This window comes from Mesoplodon bidens (assembly GCF_964165515.1).
Source record: "Mesoplodon bidens genome assembly, chromosome: 15".
NCBI lineage: Eukaryota > Metazoa > Chordata > Mammalia > Artiodactyla > Ziphiidae > Mesoplodon > Mesoplodon bidens.
In genome coordinates this window covers 82,688,948-82,704,181 of record NC_138171.1, presented here as the reverse complement: position 1 = coordinate 82,704,181, position 15,234 = coordinate 82,688,948, and the positions used below count along the sequence as shown (strand labels likewise).

The 15,234-nt window shown below is 59.3% G+C and overlaps 1 protein-coding gene across 1 annotated transcript in view; it reads left to right on the top strand.

Moving 5' to 3' along the window:
- The window catches only part of PYGB (glycogen phosphorylase B), a 59,453-nt gene that overhangs the window by 37,337 nt on the left and 6,882 nt on the right, over positions 1–15,234 (top strand). The window contains exons 5-15 of the mRNA XM_081255558.1: positions 2,593–2,724; positions 4,440–4,551; positions 4,844–4,926; positions 5,749–5,892; positions 6,375–6,467; positions 7,429–7,575; positions 8,240–8,403; positions 9,058–9,172; positions 10,098–10,199; positions 10,760–10,907; positions 14,210–14,268. Coding sequence (XP_081111684.1) covers positions 2,593–2,724; positions 4,440–4,551; positions 4,844–4,926; positions 5,749–5,892; positions 6,375–6,467; positions 7,429–7,575; positions 8,240–8,403; positions 9,058–9,172; positions 10,098–10,199; positions 10,760–10,907; positions 14,210–14,268 — 1,299 coding nt within the window. The remainder of the gene's footprint in view (positions 1–2,592; positions 2,725–4,439; positions 4,552–4,843; positions 4,927–5,748; positions 5,893–6,374; positions 6,468–7,428; positions 7,576–8,239; positions 8,404–9,057; positions 9,173–10,097; positions 10,200–10,759; positions 10,908–14,209; positions 14,269–15,234) is intronic.

Here is a 15,234-nt window from a genome sequence, read left to right as displayed (position 1 = left end):
TCACAGGAGACACTGTGGGTTGAGGACGCCACCAGCGGGTGTTGTTTTCTGTCATCTCTCACGGAGCGAAGGCACCCCCCAGCCCAGCCCCACTGCAGAGGAGGATTGGCCTGGAGTCGCTAGGAGAACAGCTGTTGCAGGCTTTGTTCCCACCTGCCCTCGCTCTCTGACACCAGCGAGGTGGTGGCGTCCTGTGGGGTTAGGGGCCGGCCTCTGCGAAGTAATGTGGCTCTTAGGAAGAATGAGCCTCAGTTCTAAAGCGTCAGGCAGAGAAGTAACATGGCCAAGACCCTGCTGGTAAACGGGGGGACTCAAAACGCAGTCCCACCTTCCTTCTCTTAGGTGAGGTGGGCGTTTCCCCTCACTTTGGCATTTGAGAAAGGAAGGCAGCACTCTTCCACTTGGGTGGAGAATAGTTTAAATAATTTGGGGTCTAAAAGTCACAGATAAAGCAGGGCTGGAGTTAGGATCAGAAAGCTGGTAACAGGAAAGTCGTACAGTCTGAACGAAGAAGCTAATGATCAGGGTAATGGAAATGTCCTCTGTCTTGATGGGGTTTGGGTCACACAGGTGTGTGCAATTGTCAGAACTCACCAATGTTCTCCTTAAGATTTATGCATTTCACTGTGTGTCTGTTAACCTAAAAAATAAACACTGTGATGGACCGTCCTTAATGACATGCCTGCTGAAGGGTTCAGGGGAGAAGTGGATAGCTGGGATGAACTGCTCACTTTGAAATGCACCAGAAAAGTAATGGATGGGTGGGAGGGGACGTTATCAGGTATGCCAGATGGCAGCAGTGACAGAGCCTGGGTGGAGGGTGTGCAGTTCACTGTCAATTCCTTGGCATTTCTGTGTGTTTGAAAACGCTCATAACAAAACGTTAGCCAAGAAAAGCATGGCCAAAAGTAAAAGGAAACAAAACAGATTTGTAGCCACTGGCTAATTTATAGAAATACTCCCTCGGACCTTGAAAGGAGAAATGCACTTTTCCTCCTGCCACCTTCTGGGTGATTTTAGTCACAGGTTTTTTTGTTTGTTTGTTTGTTTTGCGGTACGCGGGCCTCTCACTGTTGCGGCCTCTCCCGTTGCGGAGCACAGGCTCCGGACGCACAGGCCCAGCGGCCATGGCTCACGGGCCCAGCCGCTCCGCGGCATGTGGGATCCTCCCGGACCGGGGCACGAACCCGTCTCCCCTGCATCGGCAGGCGGACTCTCAACCACTGCGCCACCAGGGAAGCCCTTTTTTTTTCTTTTTCTTAATTTTTTTTCCTTTTTGGCCACACCGCGCTGCATATGGGATCTTAGTTCCCCAATCAGGGATCAGACCTGCACCCCCTGCATTGGAAGTGCGGAGTCTTAACCACTGGACCGCCGGGAATTCCCTAGTCACAGTTATTTATATGTGTGTCTCTGTCAGATGTGAGCCAGCCTTTGTACATGTGTGGTCTGTGGCCCATTCTAGCTCATTTGTGGTCGAGGCGATGTGTGTGTTTGTAAGACAGAGACTCTGAGGCTCCTCCCTGCCTGGTGGGTGTTACAGTTTTGGTGGTGGTCTCTGTCTCTGTCCGTTTGACCACAGACACTTCTTCCTCCTGGTTCCCTGTTCCTGTGCCTCTTGCCGTCATGCATAACAGTTTAAAGACAGTCCTAGGCTGATAGGCTGGCGGTAAACCTGCCAACTCCCACGCTTCTGTCAAGGGAGCTGCTCAGTCAGAATGCTTTTAGTGGAGTTTAGCTATAGCACAAGTAAATGTGGGCAGTGGTCACAAAGCATCATTGGTGGCCAACGGGGGCCACAGACCAGCCTTCCTATCAGAGAAGGGGCTCCAGAAGGGAGACCCCCTTGCCTCATGTACTTGGGAAGATGCTGCTTCTGCAGACAGCTCATTGAACTGCTCTGTGGAGACAGCCAGGCTCTGATGTTGGAATCTCACTAACGTACAGGAGGTCAAAGGCAGGACCAGTCCTGTGATGAGTATCTGCCTGCACCAGGCAGAACAGTCTTGCCGGGAGTTCTGTGGAGACGGGCACAGTGAAGCAGTAACCTCAGCCACGTCACCGTCCTAAAAGCATGACCCAGATGCTCTTTCTGGGGACTTGACTTCCTTCCGTCTGTGACTTGGCCGTCCTGGACGTGTGGTGTAGACAGGGCCATCCTTCCATCTGTGACTTGGCCGTCCTGGACGTGTGGTGTAGACAGGGCCATCCTTCTGTCTGTGACTTGGCCGTCCTGGTCAGGTCACGTCACGTGGATGGAGTCATGCGGTGTGTGGACTCTGCGTAACGTCTTGAGGTTCGTTGATGTGCCCCAGGACTTCTTCCTTTTACTGCTGAATGCAAGCAGTTCTTAACATCTTTTTACTTTGATTTATTCTGCTAATTTTATATGAGTTTTTTCTTTAACAGTCCAAAGTGTTCATTTTTAAACAGAGCCTTGACCAGAATTGGAAACCTTTGCGCTGTAAATAGGCCACAGTTTTGTTTCCGTGCCGGGCAGCATCGTCTGGATGGCGTGGTCAGTGCGGGCGGAGGGCAGGGTCCGCCAGTGCCCGGGACCGTCTCCCCCGCCCTCACCTGCCGCCCTTCCAGGTGGAGGAGGCGGACGACTGGCTGCGCTACGGGAACCCCTGGGAGAAGGCGCGGCCGGAGTACATGCTGCCTGTGCACTTCTACGGGCGAGTGGAGCACAGCCCCGAGGGCGTGTGCTGGCTGGACACACAGGTACCACGGGCGCTTCTTGGTGGGTGGGGGGCTGAGCACGGGGACCCTCGACTCGCCTTGTCGCGTCCACTTCCCTTGGGGCTTCCCTGTGGGACCCACCTCCCCACGCTCGGTTGGGACTGTCCAGACACCAACTGTGAAGCTACACTCTATAGTTTAATGGGAGCCACGTCGGCTGAGACTGGCAGTGTCTCGTGGTGAGCGGGTCAGCGCTGGGAGGGGCAGGGCACTGACCACCGCCGCCCGACCCCAGTAGAGGGGGTGGGACCAGCCGCGCGTCCCTGTGGGGCAGGCGCTCACCCCTCGCTCCCTGTCCCGCGTGTGGCCCCGGCTCTCAGTGCAGCTCACGGGTTATTCTGAGCGGTCGGAGCTCTGGGCATGCGGGGCGGCTGGGTGGATGCCCTGCAATGGAGCACGGCACCCCCGGCCCCCAGCTGGGCCCTGGGGTACCAGGGCAGGAGCACCGAGTGCTTGGCGGAACGCGGTGCCGTACCGCCGGGTGCACACGCGGAGTCCAGCCCGGGCTCAGAGACCGCAGAGGCGGAGGAGAGCTTCTGGGGGTGGGGATGGGTGGTGGTTACGATACATAAGAAAGACGCCACGGCAGCAATGTGGGCCGTAGATCATAAACAGGGCAAGCCCCTGAGTCACAGGGGTCAAGTGAGTCATCCAGACTCAAGCCTTAACTGGGGCTCATGGAGCCAGGGCTGGCTGGCAGCCTAAGATGCCAGAATAAGTTGTATTTAATTTGGAAAAGCAGAGAAGGGGGTCTGGTTTTCTAGGTGCGTGTGCTTGTAGAAGATGAACGAAAGGAGGCCTGGAGACCACTCGGCACCCCAGGCGCCATGCAGTGAGGGCCTTCCCCTGGGGGACTGGCCGTGGAGAGGGAAGGAGCAGGTTGCGGATGCTTTGCAGGGCTTGTCAAGGCCGGGCAGGGTTGGGGAGCGGGGCTGCGGGGGGACGGGAAGGGAAGGGTGATGCTGGGGCTTTGACCCGGGGGCCCCGCCCCGTAGTCCTTCGTGGCCATTGGAGCTGCCTTCACCTCTGAAGCCGCACACGAAGCACCCCCGAAAGCAGGCCTGAGTGTGAGAAGCCCGTGGGAGGATCTGTGGGTGGAAGTGACCCGAGGCTCGTGCACCTCTTCCTGTGCTTGGCAAGAGCAGAGCTGGTGCTTCTGGACAGACGCGGATTGGGACGGGGTGGGGGGCAGGCCCAGTGTTCTCTGTCGGGAGGGAGTGTGCAGGCTGCCTTGGTTTTGCTGAAGTTCGAGGTCAGGGCAACAGGAGGAGCCTCACCGCAGACTTGGGAGATGGTCTGAAATAGCGGCTGTCTGTGGGGAGAGGTTAGGTGAGTCCCGACATCGCCCACGCCAAGTTGAGTGAGAAGAGGGCAGGCGTGGAGGGGGAGGCCAAGGACACGGGAGGAGGGGCTCCCGAGGAGCCAGGTGACAGTCGACGCCGGTGTCGAAGGTAAAGCTCGAGAGGGCCTGGCGTGTGGTCAGGGCCCGCCGGAGGCGGCCTCGGGTGCTCCCGGCTCAGGACGTGTGCGAGCCGGGGCTGCAGGTGCGAGGGACACGGGGCAGGTTGGGTGTGTTTGAGGAGGAAGGAATGAAGCCGGAGGAGGGCGGGCCGGTGGGCCGCTTCCTGCGAGGCCGAGCTGCCCCAGCCCGTGGGGGGAGGTGGCCCAGGCCTGGGGACCGTGTCTTCCCTCGGCAGGTGGTGCTGGCCATGCCGTACGACACCCCGGTGCCGGGCTACAAGAACGACACTGTCAACACCATGAGACTGTGGTCCGCCAAGGCGCCCAACGACTTCAAGCTCCATGACTGTGCGTCCTCTCCTGTCCCCATCCGGTGGCTGATCCCAGACTGACCCCGTCTGCACCCACAGCCCACAAGGCTCCCCACTGCGGGAGGGCTGAGGGCGGGTTTCCTGTGAGCCCTGGACTTCCCAGGGACCCCGTGCCCTCCGGAAAGAGCCAGGGGTCTGGGGCGGGGTGTGGGCCGGTCGGCGTAGCAGCTGTGGGACACCTTCTGCTCGGGAACGCTGTCCTCAGACCGATCAGGGCACACGGGAGCCTCGGCAGGCATGCAGGTCCTGACTCCGCTCTCTGCCCTCAGTCAACGTGGGCGGCTACATCGAGGCGGTCCTGGACCGGAACCTGGCCGAGAACATCTCCAGAGTCCTGTATCCCAACGACAACGTGAGTAGCTGCTGTGGGTTGTCCTCGTCCACACCATTCCTCCAGTGTAGGAAGCACCCCTGCAGGGCTGGGCTCCAGAAGGGCCCCTGTGCTGCCCTCAGGTTTGTCAGGTGAGGCCACTAGAGCGACCTCCTCAGAGTGAGGGCGGACACGGCATCCCTGACTGGGTCCAGGAGCACCTGTGTGCTGTTAGCCCCTCCTTTGCCCTCTGCCCAGGGGAGCTCTTAGGAGGTTCCTGGCCTCACACCTATGCTCCCCATAAACACACGGCCGCCGAGTGCAGGGCCACGGAGACCTCAGACCTCACGTCCAGCCGTTTCTGCTCTTCAGCACCTGGTGCCAGCTCCCCAAGAGCTGGTTGTCGTGTTGTCGCGTGGGTCCAGCAGTCCCTATTCTGCAGGGGTGCCTTGAGATGCCACGTGGTCATGCTTTGGAACGCTCTTAGCAGGTGTCCCCACTTGTGAGGCGGGGGCCTCAGCCACATGATCCACTGCCACCAAACGAGCCCTTAGGATTTGCCCATCTTTGTGGGTTGTGTGTTTTTCTTATTTTATCAGGGAAATACATGCACGTAGCAGCAAAGGGCCCTGTGCTGAAAGGCTCATAAGAAAATGCCCTCCCCTAGCACGCCCCCGAGATTCTGAACAGAGACTCATGCTTCAGGCATGAGGCCTCCTGGAACGTGAGGCACCCGGCAGGTTGCTTTCCTGGCCTCGGCCCCAGCACCGGGGATCGAGGTGCCGCACCCCAGGCTGGGCCCTGTCCTGGGTTCGGGGGCCCCAAGGGCCCATGCAGCGGAGGCTGAGCCGGGCGTGTCCTCAGTTCTTTGAGGGGAAGGAGCTGCGGTTGAAGCAGGAATACTTCGTGGTGGCCGCCACCCTCCAGGACATCATCCGGCGCTTCAAGTCGTCCAAGTTCGGCTGCCGTGACCCCGTAAGGACCTCCTTCGAGACGTTCCCAGACAAGGTGCGTGTGTAGAGGGCTGAGCGCCGTGCCGGCGACGGGCTGTTCCCGGGCTGGGCCGCCTCCTTCCGGCTGCAGTGGGGGCGGGGCGGGAAGCCGTCCCCCAGCCTGGGCCTCCTCGTGCCCGGGGACCAGGCCGCCTTCCTCCTCGACCAGGGCTGCCCTGGGCCTCAGGAGGCGTCAAGGCAGCAGGGATCGCTGTGAAAGGCTCCGTCGGGCAAAGCGGCCAGTTTGCAGGCTCAGTTCAGTCATCTGAACACAACCGGCCAGTGTCCGTCAGGCAGGAGCAGCGGTGCTGCGGGGCTGGCCTGCGGGTCCTCCACCCTGACCTGCTCCCTGCTTTCCATGCTGGGCCCGGAGCCCGTGCAGCGCCATCCGCTTCCTGCTGCCAGCCCTATGACCAGGCTCCTCGGGGCAGGCGGCCGAGGACCCCAGTTCTGCACACGCGGGCAAGGGACTGAGGGGGTCACCCCGTGTAAACGCAGGTGGCCATCCAGCTGAATGACACCCACCCGGCCTTGGCCATCCCTGAGCTCATGCGGATCCTGGTGGACGTGGAGAAGGTGGACTGGGACAAGGTGAGCACCGAGGGCCCGAGCGCAGTGTCCCCGAACACCTGGGCACGGGGGCGACCTCGCCGCCTCTCCCGACAGCAGGGGTGAGTACTGAGCTGGTCCTGGGACGCAGCGGGAGGCCTCTCTGGTGGCCTCGGGAGAACAGAAGGAAGTTGTCCCTGGGAAGACGGGGCTATGGGGGAGAAGGACGTTCCAGGAGCGGGTCTGGGGTTCCTCCCATGGGCAGGGCACAGTGGGCGCGGCAGTCTAAGGGCCAGAGAAGGGTGGTTTTCTGGAAGACAAGAAAAGGATTCTGACACTTCTGAGAGCTTCTCACCTATATTTTTTCATCTTAGAATTGTGGCGAAAAACCCAGAAGTGTTCAGTTTAAAGAAATGCATCGTTTACACATTTATAGGCTTGTTCTCCCTGCTTCACTTATTTTGGTCTGAGATTCTTTAGTGGGGTTTTGTTGATCTCGTTTACTTAAATCAACATATAAAACCATTTTTACCCCATTTTTTAGCACCAGAGCCCCTTTCTGGTTTGGGGCTGCACTTCTGGGTGGGGCTGGGCAGACCCTGTTCACCCCTGGCCAGCGGAGGGCAGGGCCAGGCACTTTACCAGTTTCCTCTGGACTGTGGGTGTGAAGTCAGTTTGGTGGCAATAAAGCAAAGCTGCCTGGAGCTCTGTCTGGTTGACAGAGGAAAGTTGCAGTGGTTCCCAGGTAGCAGGTAAGGTGCTCATTTCTGCGTGTGCTCTGGGTCAGGATGTGAGGTGCACGTGGGCGTGTCAGGACAGGGAAGGGCGCAGGGCTCCCTGTGGGTTTAGGAAGTTCTGGGCTCCGGAGAGCAGAGACGTGCGGGGCCCTTCCTGGTGGCATCTGAACACCTGCCTCTGACCCTACACGCTCCCCTCACCTTGGCGTCTGGCCACGAGCCGCTTTTTTCTGAATAAAACATGGGGGTGTTCTGGAATGTCGTAGGCCTGGGAAATCACAAGGAAGACCTGTGCATACACCAACCACACGGTGCTGCCCGAGGCCTTGGAGCGCTGGCCTGTGTCCATGTTTGAGCAGCTGCTGCCACGGCACCTGGAGATTGTCTACGCCATCAACCAGAGGCACCTGGATGTGAGCTCGCCCTTCCTGTGGTGACGCGGGCAGGGGAGAGGGCTGCCCCGCGCTGACGGGCCCCCCGCGGCCCTCCACGTCAGAGCGTCTGGCCCGGGACGGGTGCTTTACTTCTTGAAGGGAATAGCCGTTCAGGAAGAGGACTCTGGGGTCTGGGGCTGTCACTTGGCAGAGCTGTTGCCTGGTCCCCACGCTTGGACCCCTGCTGCGTCGGGGGGAGTCTTCTTCTCATTTCTGAGCAGGTTCAGGTGTGAGTGTCTGTCCCTGGAATGCCAGAGGCCTTTGTCCTGCGACATCACTGCAGCATTTGGGTGATTTGGAAACAAATCACCTTTGTCTTTCCTCTGTCACCCACAGAAAGGATAGTGGTACAGGCACAGGGGCACTTAGCATGCAGGTGTGATTATCGTTCATTTTTTTAATCTTTCGGTGAAAGAGTAGCCATTCTCACTGGTAGACTGCGGTTACACCCTGCCTGGGCCAGCAGGGACAGCATCCCCACCTCTTCCTGTACATCACACGGCACCTCCTCAGCTCCCCCGAGCCCACGGGCCGGGCCCGCTGCCCCCAGGCCGAGGCGGACCTTGGCCCGGGGCCCCGTCAGGCTGGGCCTTCCTTGGGGAACGCAGCCCCCGCCCTCCTGCTCACGGCTCTGTCCCGGCAGCACGTGGCCGCCCTGTTCCCCGGGGATGTGGGCCGCCTGCGGAGGATGTCCGTGATCGAGGAAGGGGACTGCAAACGGATCAACATGGCCCACCTGTGTGTCATCGGGTCCCACGCGGTCAACGGCGTGGCGAGGATCCACTCGGAGATCGTGAAGCAGTCAGTGTGAGTGGGGCCTGGCCTGCCCGCGCCAGGGCGAGTGAACTGCCCAGAGCGCGGCGGTGGGAGGGTGAGGCTCTCACTCGGTGGACGATGCTAGGGGGCCGAGCCCTCTTGTCACCAGGAGCCCTTCCCGTCGTCTGCGTTCTCCGTCTATCCAGGCAGAGGCTCTCCTTCTGGAGCACGTGCCGCTGGCTGTGGGGCTCGCCGCCCCGCCTGGGTGGAGGTGAGGGTGTGACGGGCTGGGGCTCGTCCCCGAGAGGAAGGAGGAGCCTTCGGTCAGGTCCCCTGTCTGCCGCCTCTCTGCGGGCTGTGGTCCTGGAATTCCTCCTTTGCATCCTCGCCCCAGACCTGTGCAGCGCCTCGCGTGAGCGCCCGGCAGCCCTGGACGGGTCTGTCCGTGTGGAGGCTTCCGGGTCCTCGGTGCTGGCCTGAGGCTTTGTGTGATGTACTGTTTAATCCCCACTGTCCGTCCACCCTCCACTGTCACGACCATTGGGAGGAGGCCAGGCTCCAGCTGTGGAGTTGGGCTCCTTGGGGGATGGAACAGAAAGGCTGGGCTCTGGATCGCCCAGGGGCTCCCTTCAGAGGGCCCTGTGCCTCTCGCTCACCTTGTTTGAAACAGCGCTTGTGACAGTTGCCCGTCGTCTGTGTTTTTAGCTTTAAGGACTTTTACGAGCTGGAGCCAGAGAAGTTCCAGAATAAGACGAACGGCATCACGCCCCGACGGTGGCTGCTCCTGTGTAACCCGGGGCTGGCGGACACCATCGTGGAGGTGAGGCCAGCGCCTCTGAGCCCACCCCGAGCTGTGGGCAGGCAGAGTGAGCGGCAGCCACCTGGGGCCATGTGGGCGGCGACCCGCTCCTCTGCGTGTGGACAGCGACGGCTCCTGGACGGGTGCGGGCGGTGGAGACCCACTGTCGCCCTGGGTGTGGGGGCCTGGGCGGTCGGTCAGCAGCCCTGGTGGCCGGTGCAGGAGTTCAGAGGGGACGTCCTAGGCTTCAGGCCCAGCTGCCCCCGAAGAGGTTTGTGAGCCAGGGACGCGGTCGTTGTTGACTTGTTCCCGTGCTCGCACGCTCAGCGAGGAAGGAGACAAGTCACGCAGGGGCCAGGCCGCATGCTGGACATGGGGATGCAGCGGGGGTGCTGGGGGGCGGGCTGTGTGCCAAGGAGGCTTCTCTGGAAAGGGACGGCAGAGCCGAGGTCTGCCTGCCCAGTTACTGGGAGGCCCGGGAGCAGCACTGCAGGGATGTGACCACCCGCAGCCTGGCTGGTGTGGCCTCGGTGCAGGGTGAGGCCACGGAGACGGCCCAGGTGTCTGGAGGCCAGGAGTTTTCCTCTCGGTCCTGAATTAGAAACGGGGAGACTGAAGCTGGGGTTCGTTTGGAAACAGCGCTGTGCTGCGGTGTCGGGGGCAGGGTAGGGTGCCCAGGCCGGGTGGGAGCCGCTGGAAGGCCTCCATCCATCTGCGGTTCTGGCGGGTGCAGGCCTTGGGGGTGGGCGGAGACGGGCCCCCAGGTTTCAGGCCTGTGGGGAGCCGGGGGAGGCGCATGCATTTGAGGGCACGTTTCAGTGGTCGGGGCTTGACCGGCGCCAGGTGTGCGGTGTTTCCTGGGAGGGGGTGTCGTGGGAGAGGAGCCGGCCTGGGGCTGCGGGGGGAGAAGGGGTGCAGAAACCGCGTCTCCCTTACGACTCGGCAGAGAATCGGGGAGGGTTTCCTGACGGACCTGAGCCAACTGAAGAAACTGCTGCAGCTGGTCAGTGACGAGGCACTCATCAGGGACGTGGCCCAGGTCAAGCAGGTAGGCCCGGTGGGGGGCCCACCCCCCCACTCAGCCTTGCAGAGGGGGCCCCGCTGACCCCTGAGCGCACCGCCGCCCCAGGTCCGGAGGAGAGCTCGTCTGGAGGGAAGCAGTGGGGATCAATGCAGGTCTCGCATCTGCACTTGACATGCTGTCCGCACACCAGGGCCTCCCTGTGGCCACCGCACCACCAGGCGGCCTGGCCCACTGGGCGGCCTTTGAAGACCGAGACTGACCCTCCACTGTGCCAACAGCCTGGCCTCGGGGGCCCAGAAATAGTCTTCATTTTGGAGTCTCGCCCCCGCCCCGGGTCTCCTTTGCCCCTCTTCCTGGGTCTGCATGTCTACCTTCCTGTTTATCTCCACGCTCTCCTGCGGATCCACTTTCAGGATCAGGCTTCCCCCTTCTGCCCACCAGGCTCCGGTGACCACCTGTGTCCCTCTGTGTCTAACCTGGGGTGGCAGCGTGTCCTGGGCATCCCCTCCCTGCTGCGTCTCTGACACCAGCCCTGGGGGCTCGGCCCTGTGAACATCCCACCATCCTTACCTCTGTTCTCCCAGGAGAACAAGGCGAAGTTCTCTGCCTTCCTGGAGAAGGAGTACGGGGTGAAGGTCAACCCCTTGTCCATGTTCGACGTGCACGTGAAGAGGATCCACGAGTACAAGCGGCAGCTGCTCAACTGCCTGCACGTGATCACCCTGTACAACCGTGAGTGCCCCGCCCCCGCGCCCCACCCACCCTTCCACCAGGCCTTTTTCTCATGTGGCCACTGGGGAGGACGTTGCACATTCATTTTGAGTGGCGCCTTCTGGTTTTCTGTGTTCAGAACAGAGCAGCTACAAGGAGTGAGACGTGAACTCAGAGGTTGGGGAGCTTGAGGCCCAGGGGCTGCACCTCCTCCAGAGTGGAGGCTTGGGGGTACTTGGAGGCTGGGTTCTAGGTCTGGTGTAGCATTTCTTTCATACTTATCGTTACTAGACTCCTCTGAAGTTATTTGGAGAGATTATACTTAGCAGGTGAGGCATTTGAAGTATACTCATAGAAGGTGAAATAGTATGTTACATCTATACACCTTAAACTATTTAAGTGGCATTTGATTTTGAAGCACATGTGAATCAAAGACCCACCTAAAAGTAACTATGAACATTTGCTACTTCTATAAATAAGATAATAAAGCCTCAAGGAAAAATCTGGTTCATTTTTTTAAAATTTATTTATTTAATTTATTTATTTTTGGCCGCGTTGGGTCTTCGTTGCTGCACGCGGGCTTTCTCTAGTTGGGCGAGCGGGGGCTACTCTTTGTTGCGGTGCGCGGGCTTCTCATTTTGGTGGCTTCTCTTATTGCAGAGCACAGGCTCTAGGTGTACCAGCTTCAGTTAGTTGTGGCACGTGAGCTCAGTAGTTGTGCACGGGCTTAGTTGCTCTGCGGCATGTGGGATCTTCCCGGACCAGGGCTCGAACTGTGTCCCTTGCATTAGCAGGTGGATTCTTAACCACTGCGCCACAAGGGAAGCCCAAAACTTGGTCCTTAAGATCTTGTAATGTAGTAAAGCAAATACTAATTTTGAAGATGAAGGAACCAAATACTTTCCAAGACGCAGAGCTCCCCTCGAGAACATCAGCTCTCCAGTTGCCAGTGAGGGAGACTCCGTCTTGAGGGATCCACTCGCTCGTGAGACAGTGAAGTGTCAGGACGGATGCTAGTTGGGTTGAGTGGTTCTGACCCGACCCTCAGAAAAGGCCCAGGTGTGGGCCCTCCTGTGCGTTTGGCTGAAAGGCGCGCCTCCCGGGCCAGAAACGGCAGTTCACGGAGACTTTGTTTTGTGCTCCTTGCCGTGGTTTTCTTCTGCAGTTGTGATGTTTCTGCATTTCCTTTGTCGTTTCCCCGGCGGCGTCCCCGAGTCCCTTGCCTGTGAGCAGCAGGGCCAGTCGCTGGGTGGCCCGCCCTTCCTCCCGTCACCTCTTGTGGCCGGTGCCTTCCTGCTGCCCAGGGTGCTGCTTCTGCTCGGCTTGTGAGCGTCCGGGGCGCCTGCGGCATTCCGATGGGGCCATCAGGGCACGTGTCACCCGCCCCCCGCCCGCTCGTCCACCTGCGTGTATGCAGCGCACAACGTGGTGCTGCTCTGCCGTCCTCGCCTCGATCTGACCTGGGTTTCCGTCTGCGATGAGACGCCCACCAGTCCTCTTACAGGGCTGTCTGGTCGCCTTCTGCCCAGCTCCTGTGCCCCGAGCTCTTCCACATCCACAGCAGTCTGTGGCCTTTTGCGGGAAGGGTGGTCCCGCTGAAGCGATGTTCTCAGGCTCCTGTTCGCTCCTTGAGCAGCAGCATCTGGAGGGCGGGTCCGGAGTGAGCTGCTCTCTTGCCTGTGCTCATTCTGCTCGGCTGTGTCTTGGGTGCCGGCTGTTGGGGGTCAGTTTTCCTGATGCACGGGCACTCTGAGGATGGTGGTTGATATCTTGTATCATTTCTAGGAAGTTTCCTTGAAATACATTAAAACGTGTGTTTGGCTTTCTTCTCCTGGGGCTCCAGTGAGGTGTGTGGTTGGTTTCTTCCACCACCTTCTTTTTGCCTGTCGATAGCTCTCCCTCCTGTTCTGTTCCGTGTTGTCTGCTGGTCCCGCTTCCACGCTCTGTGTGTCTACTGTGTTTTCCGCGCGTCTCCCCTCCCTCCTGGCTTCTGTGATCGGGCTGCACTCTGGGGGGCGGTTCTGCCTTGTCGCCTGTGTGTCGCCTTCTCCCGGGGTCTTGCATTTCAGTGCTGTGGTCTCCCGTCCGCGTTGACAGTCCTCACAGGTCGGAGACTCACAGGGAGGCTGCTTCCACTTCCCTCGTCTGTGGCAAAGCTGTGTGTTCGGGTTGGTCGCTCGTGTCTCAGGAGCTGCGTCGGGACTCTGGCCGGGACTCTGGCCGGGACCTCGTGAGCTCAAGGCAGCCGCAGTCCTCCCCAGCTTGTGACGCCTCTCTGGGGCTCCAAGTCCAGTCTGGCTCAGGAGGCGTCGTGGCCCTGTGGGCCTCTGTCCACAAGGATGTCCAGACCCCCTTTCCAAGGTTTCTCTGTAGGAGGGGTGCCGACAGGGTCTGCCCGCCCGGCCCCCCGGGGCTCTTTCCTGCCTCCCCTTCCCCCGCTCACAGCCCCCGGGAGGCTGGGCTTCCTGAGACCCTGAGTTCACAGTCCTGTCTCCCACCCATCCCATGACCCAGCAGGACTTGCTCAATGATCTGGAGTTAGCGTATTTTTCTTTCTTTACTAGTTTTAGTAAAAATATAGTTTGTGGGGTTTTGGTTTTTTTTTTTTTTTTCCTGTTCTCTTTGTTACTCTGTCCACAATCTGGAAGCGGGAAGATTCAGAACTAAGGGCTGGTCATGTTCCTACTAGAACCTGAAGTCAGAGGTTAAAGGTCAGCCGCGACCCTTTAGTGGCTCCTGTAAATCCTGCGGCCGATTCCTGACTCTGGTGAATGCCATCTCGGGCAGCCGGTCACTTTTATAGACACTCCCTGCCCCCACCCCCAGCTGGAATCTGGAAACCGGTGGCCTGGTGAGGACACCTCATCCTGCTGGGGCTGGAGGTGAGCTGTCTGCTCCGGTGCAGAAAAGGTCTGGGGGGCTTCCTACCTTCTGTCCCAGTGACGGAGGGGGCTTGGGGTCTCACTGACACCCCTCGCAGGCTGACAGTGAATCATCACCATCCCAAGGTCACCCCACTTTTGAGTACCCATCACATGCAAGGGCCTTCAGTCCTGGTGACCAGACCCAGAGAAGCTCCTGTGTTGGGCTGTTCTGGACACAAAGGCACAGCTTTTCCACTGAACTTTCTGGAAGAGTCTGCTCCTGGCTGGCCTTCCAAACCAACCTGGACCAAGTGTAGAATTCTGTAAACGGGAGCTCCTGGCAGTGCAGCACCTGTGTCGGGCTGGCCTCTGAGGACGCTGCCACTGAGGCCTGTCCCAGGGCTCAGGCATGTCTGGCTCCAGGGGCTTCACGTGGCTCTCTTTTTGTTTGTCCTGCAGGAATAAAGAAGGACCCAGCCCAGACCTTTGTGCCCAGGACTGTCATGATCGGGGGCAAGGTGAGATGATGTCTTCTTTGCTCCTGCTTGGCATTGGTCGGGGATGCACAAACCACCGTGCTTTTCAGCAGTGTCTCTGCATCGGGGCTGGATGCTGCGGGTGGCCGGGCGCCAACCTGCACACACAGCCCCAGAGGTCCTGGCCCCAGGTGTGCCTCTGGGCCAGGTCAGGCTCCATCAGCTCAGCCACAGGAGGGAGCTGGATGGGGCCCCTGCCTGCCCGGCCCAGGGTAGTGGGGTCCCCAGCCCCAAGGGCCAGTCTCTACTGGGCTTGCTGGCCCCTGCCTCTCATGGGGCAGCACCATTTCTCTGTGTAACTGCCGGATTTCCATGCTCCCCTGCACTTGTGTGCCAAGTAGACATGAGTCGCTGGCTGCTTCGTCCGCCAGGCGTGCGCCTGCTTTCGGCTCAGCCTGGCCTTATTCATTTTATTTACATGTGCTTTTGGACATGGGATCTCAGAGTCCCAGCATATCGCCAGCAGGCATCAGTGGGTCCCATCATCGGGCTCCGCGCTCTAGGGCCCGCGTCCCCACTTTTCCCAGAAGCCTGGGCACAGCTGCATCACGGGGGCTGTGGGTGGGCCCAGGACTGTCCTCGCCCCTTACTTGAGCACATGTGAAGGTGGAGGCACCGTCCCCCGGCCCCCCGACTCCTGATGTTTCTAAAGCAGACTCCAGACAGCATGCTGGGGGGTTTTTTCTTTTCTTTTCTTTTCTTTTTTTAACTTATCTATTTTATACATATCAGTGTATATATGTCAATCCCAATCTCCCAATTCATCCCACCACCACCCCACCCCAGCATGCTGTTTTGTCAGTATTTCCGTATGCATTTTAGAGATGTGGACTTTCAAATTTTTTAAAAAATGAACGCTTTTAAAAAGAGAAAAAAAGAATTGTAGAACATCCACAAACCTGTCCCCCAGACTTTTGCTGAACCATTTCATAGTAGATTACAGACATT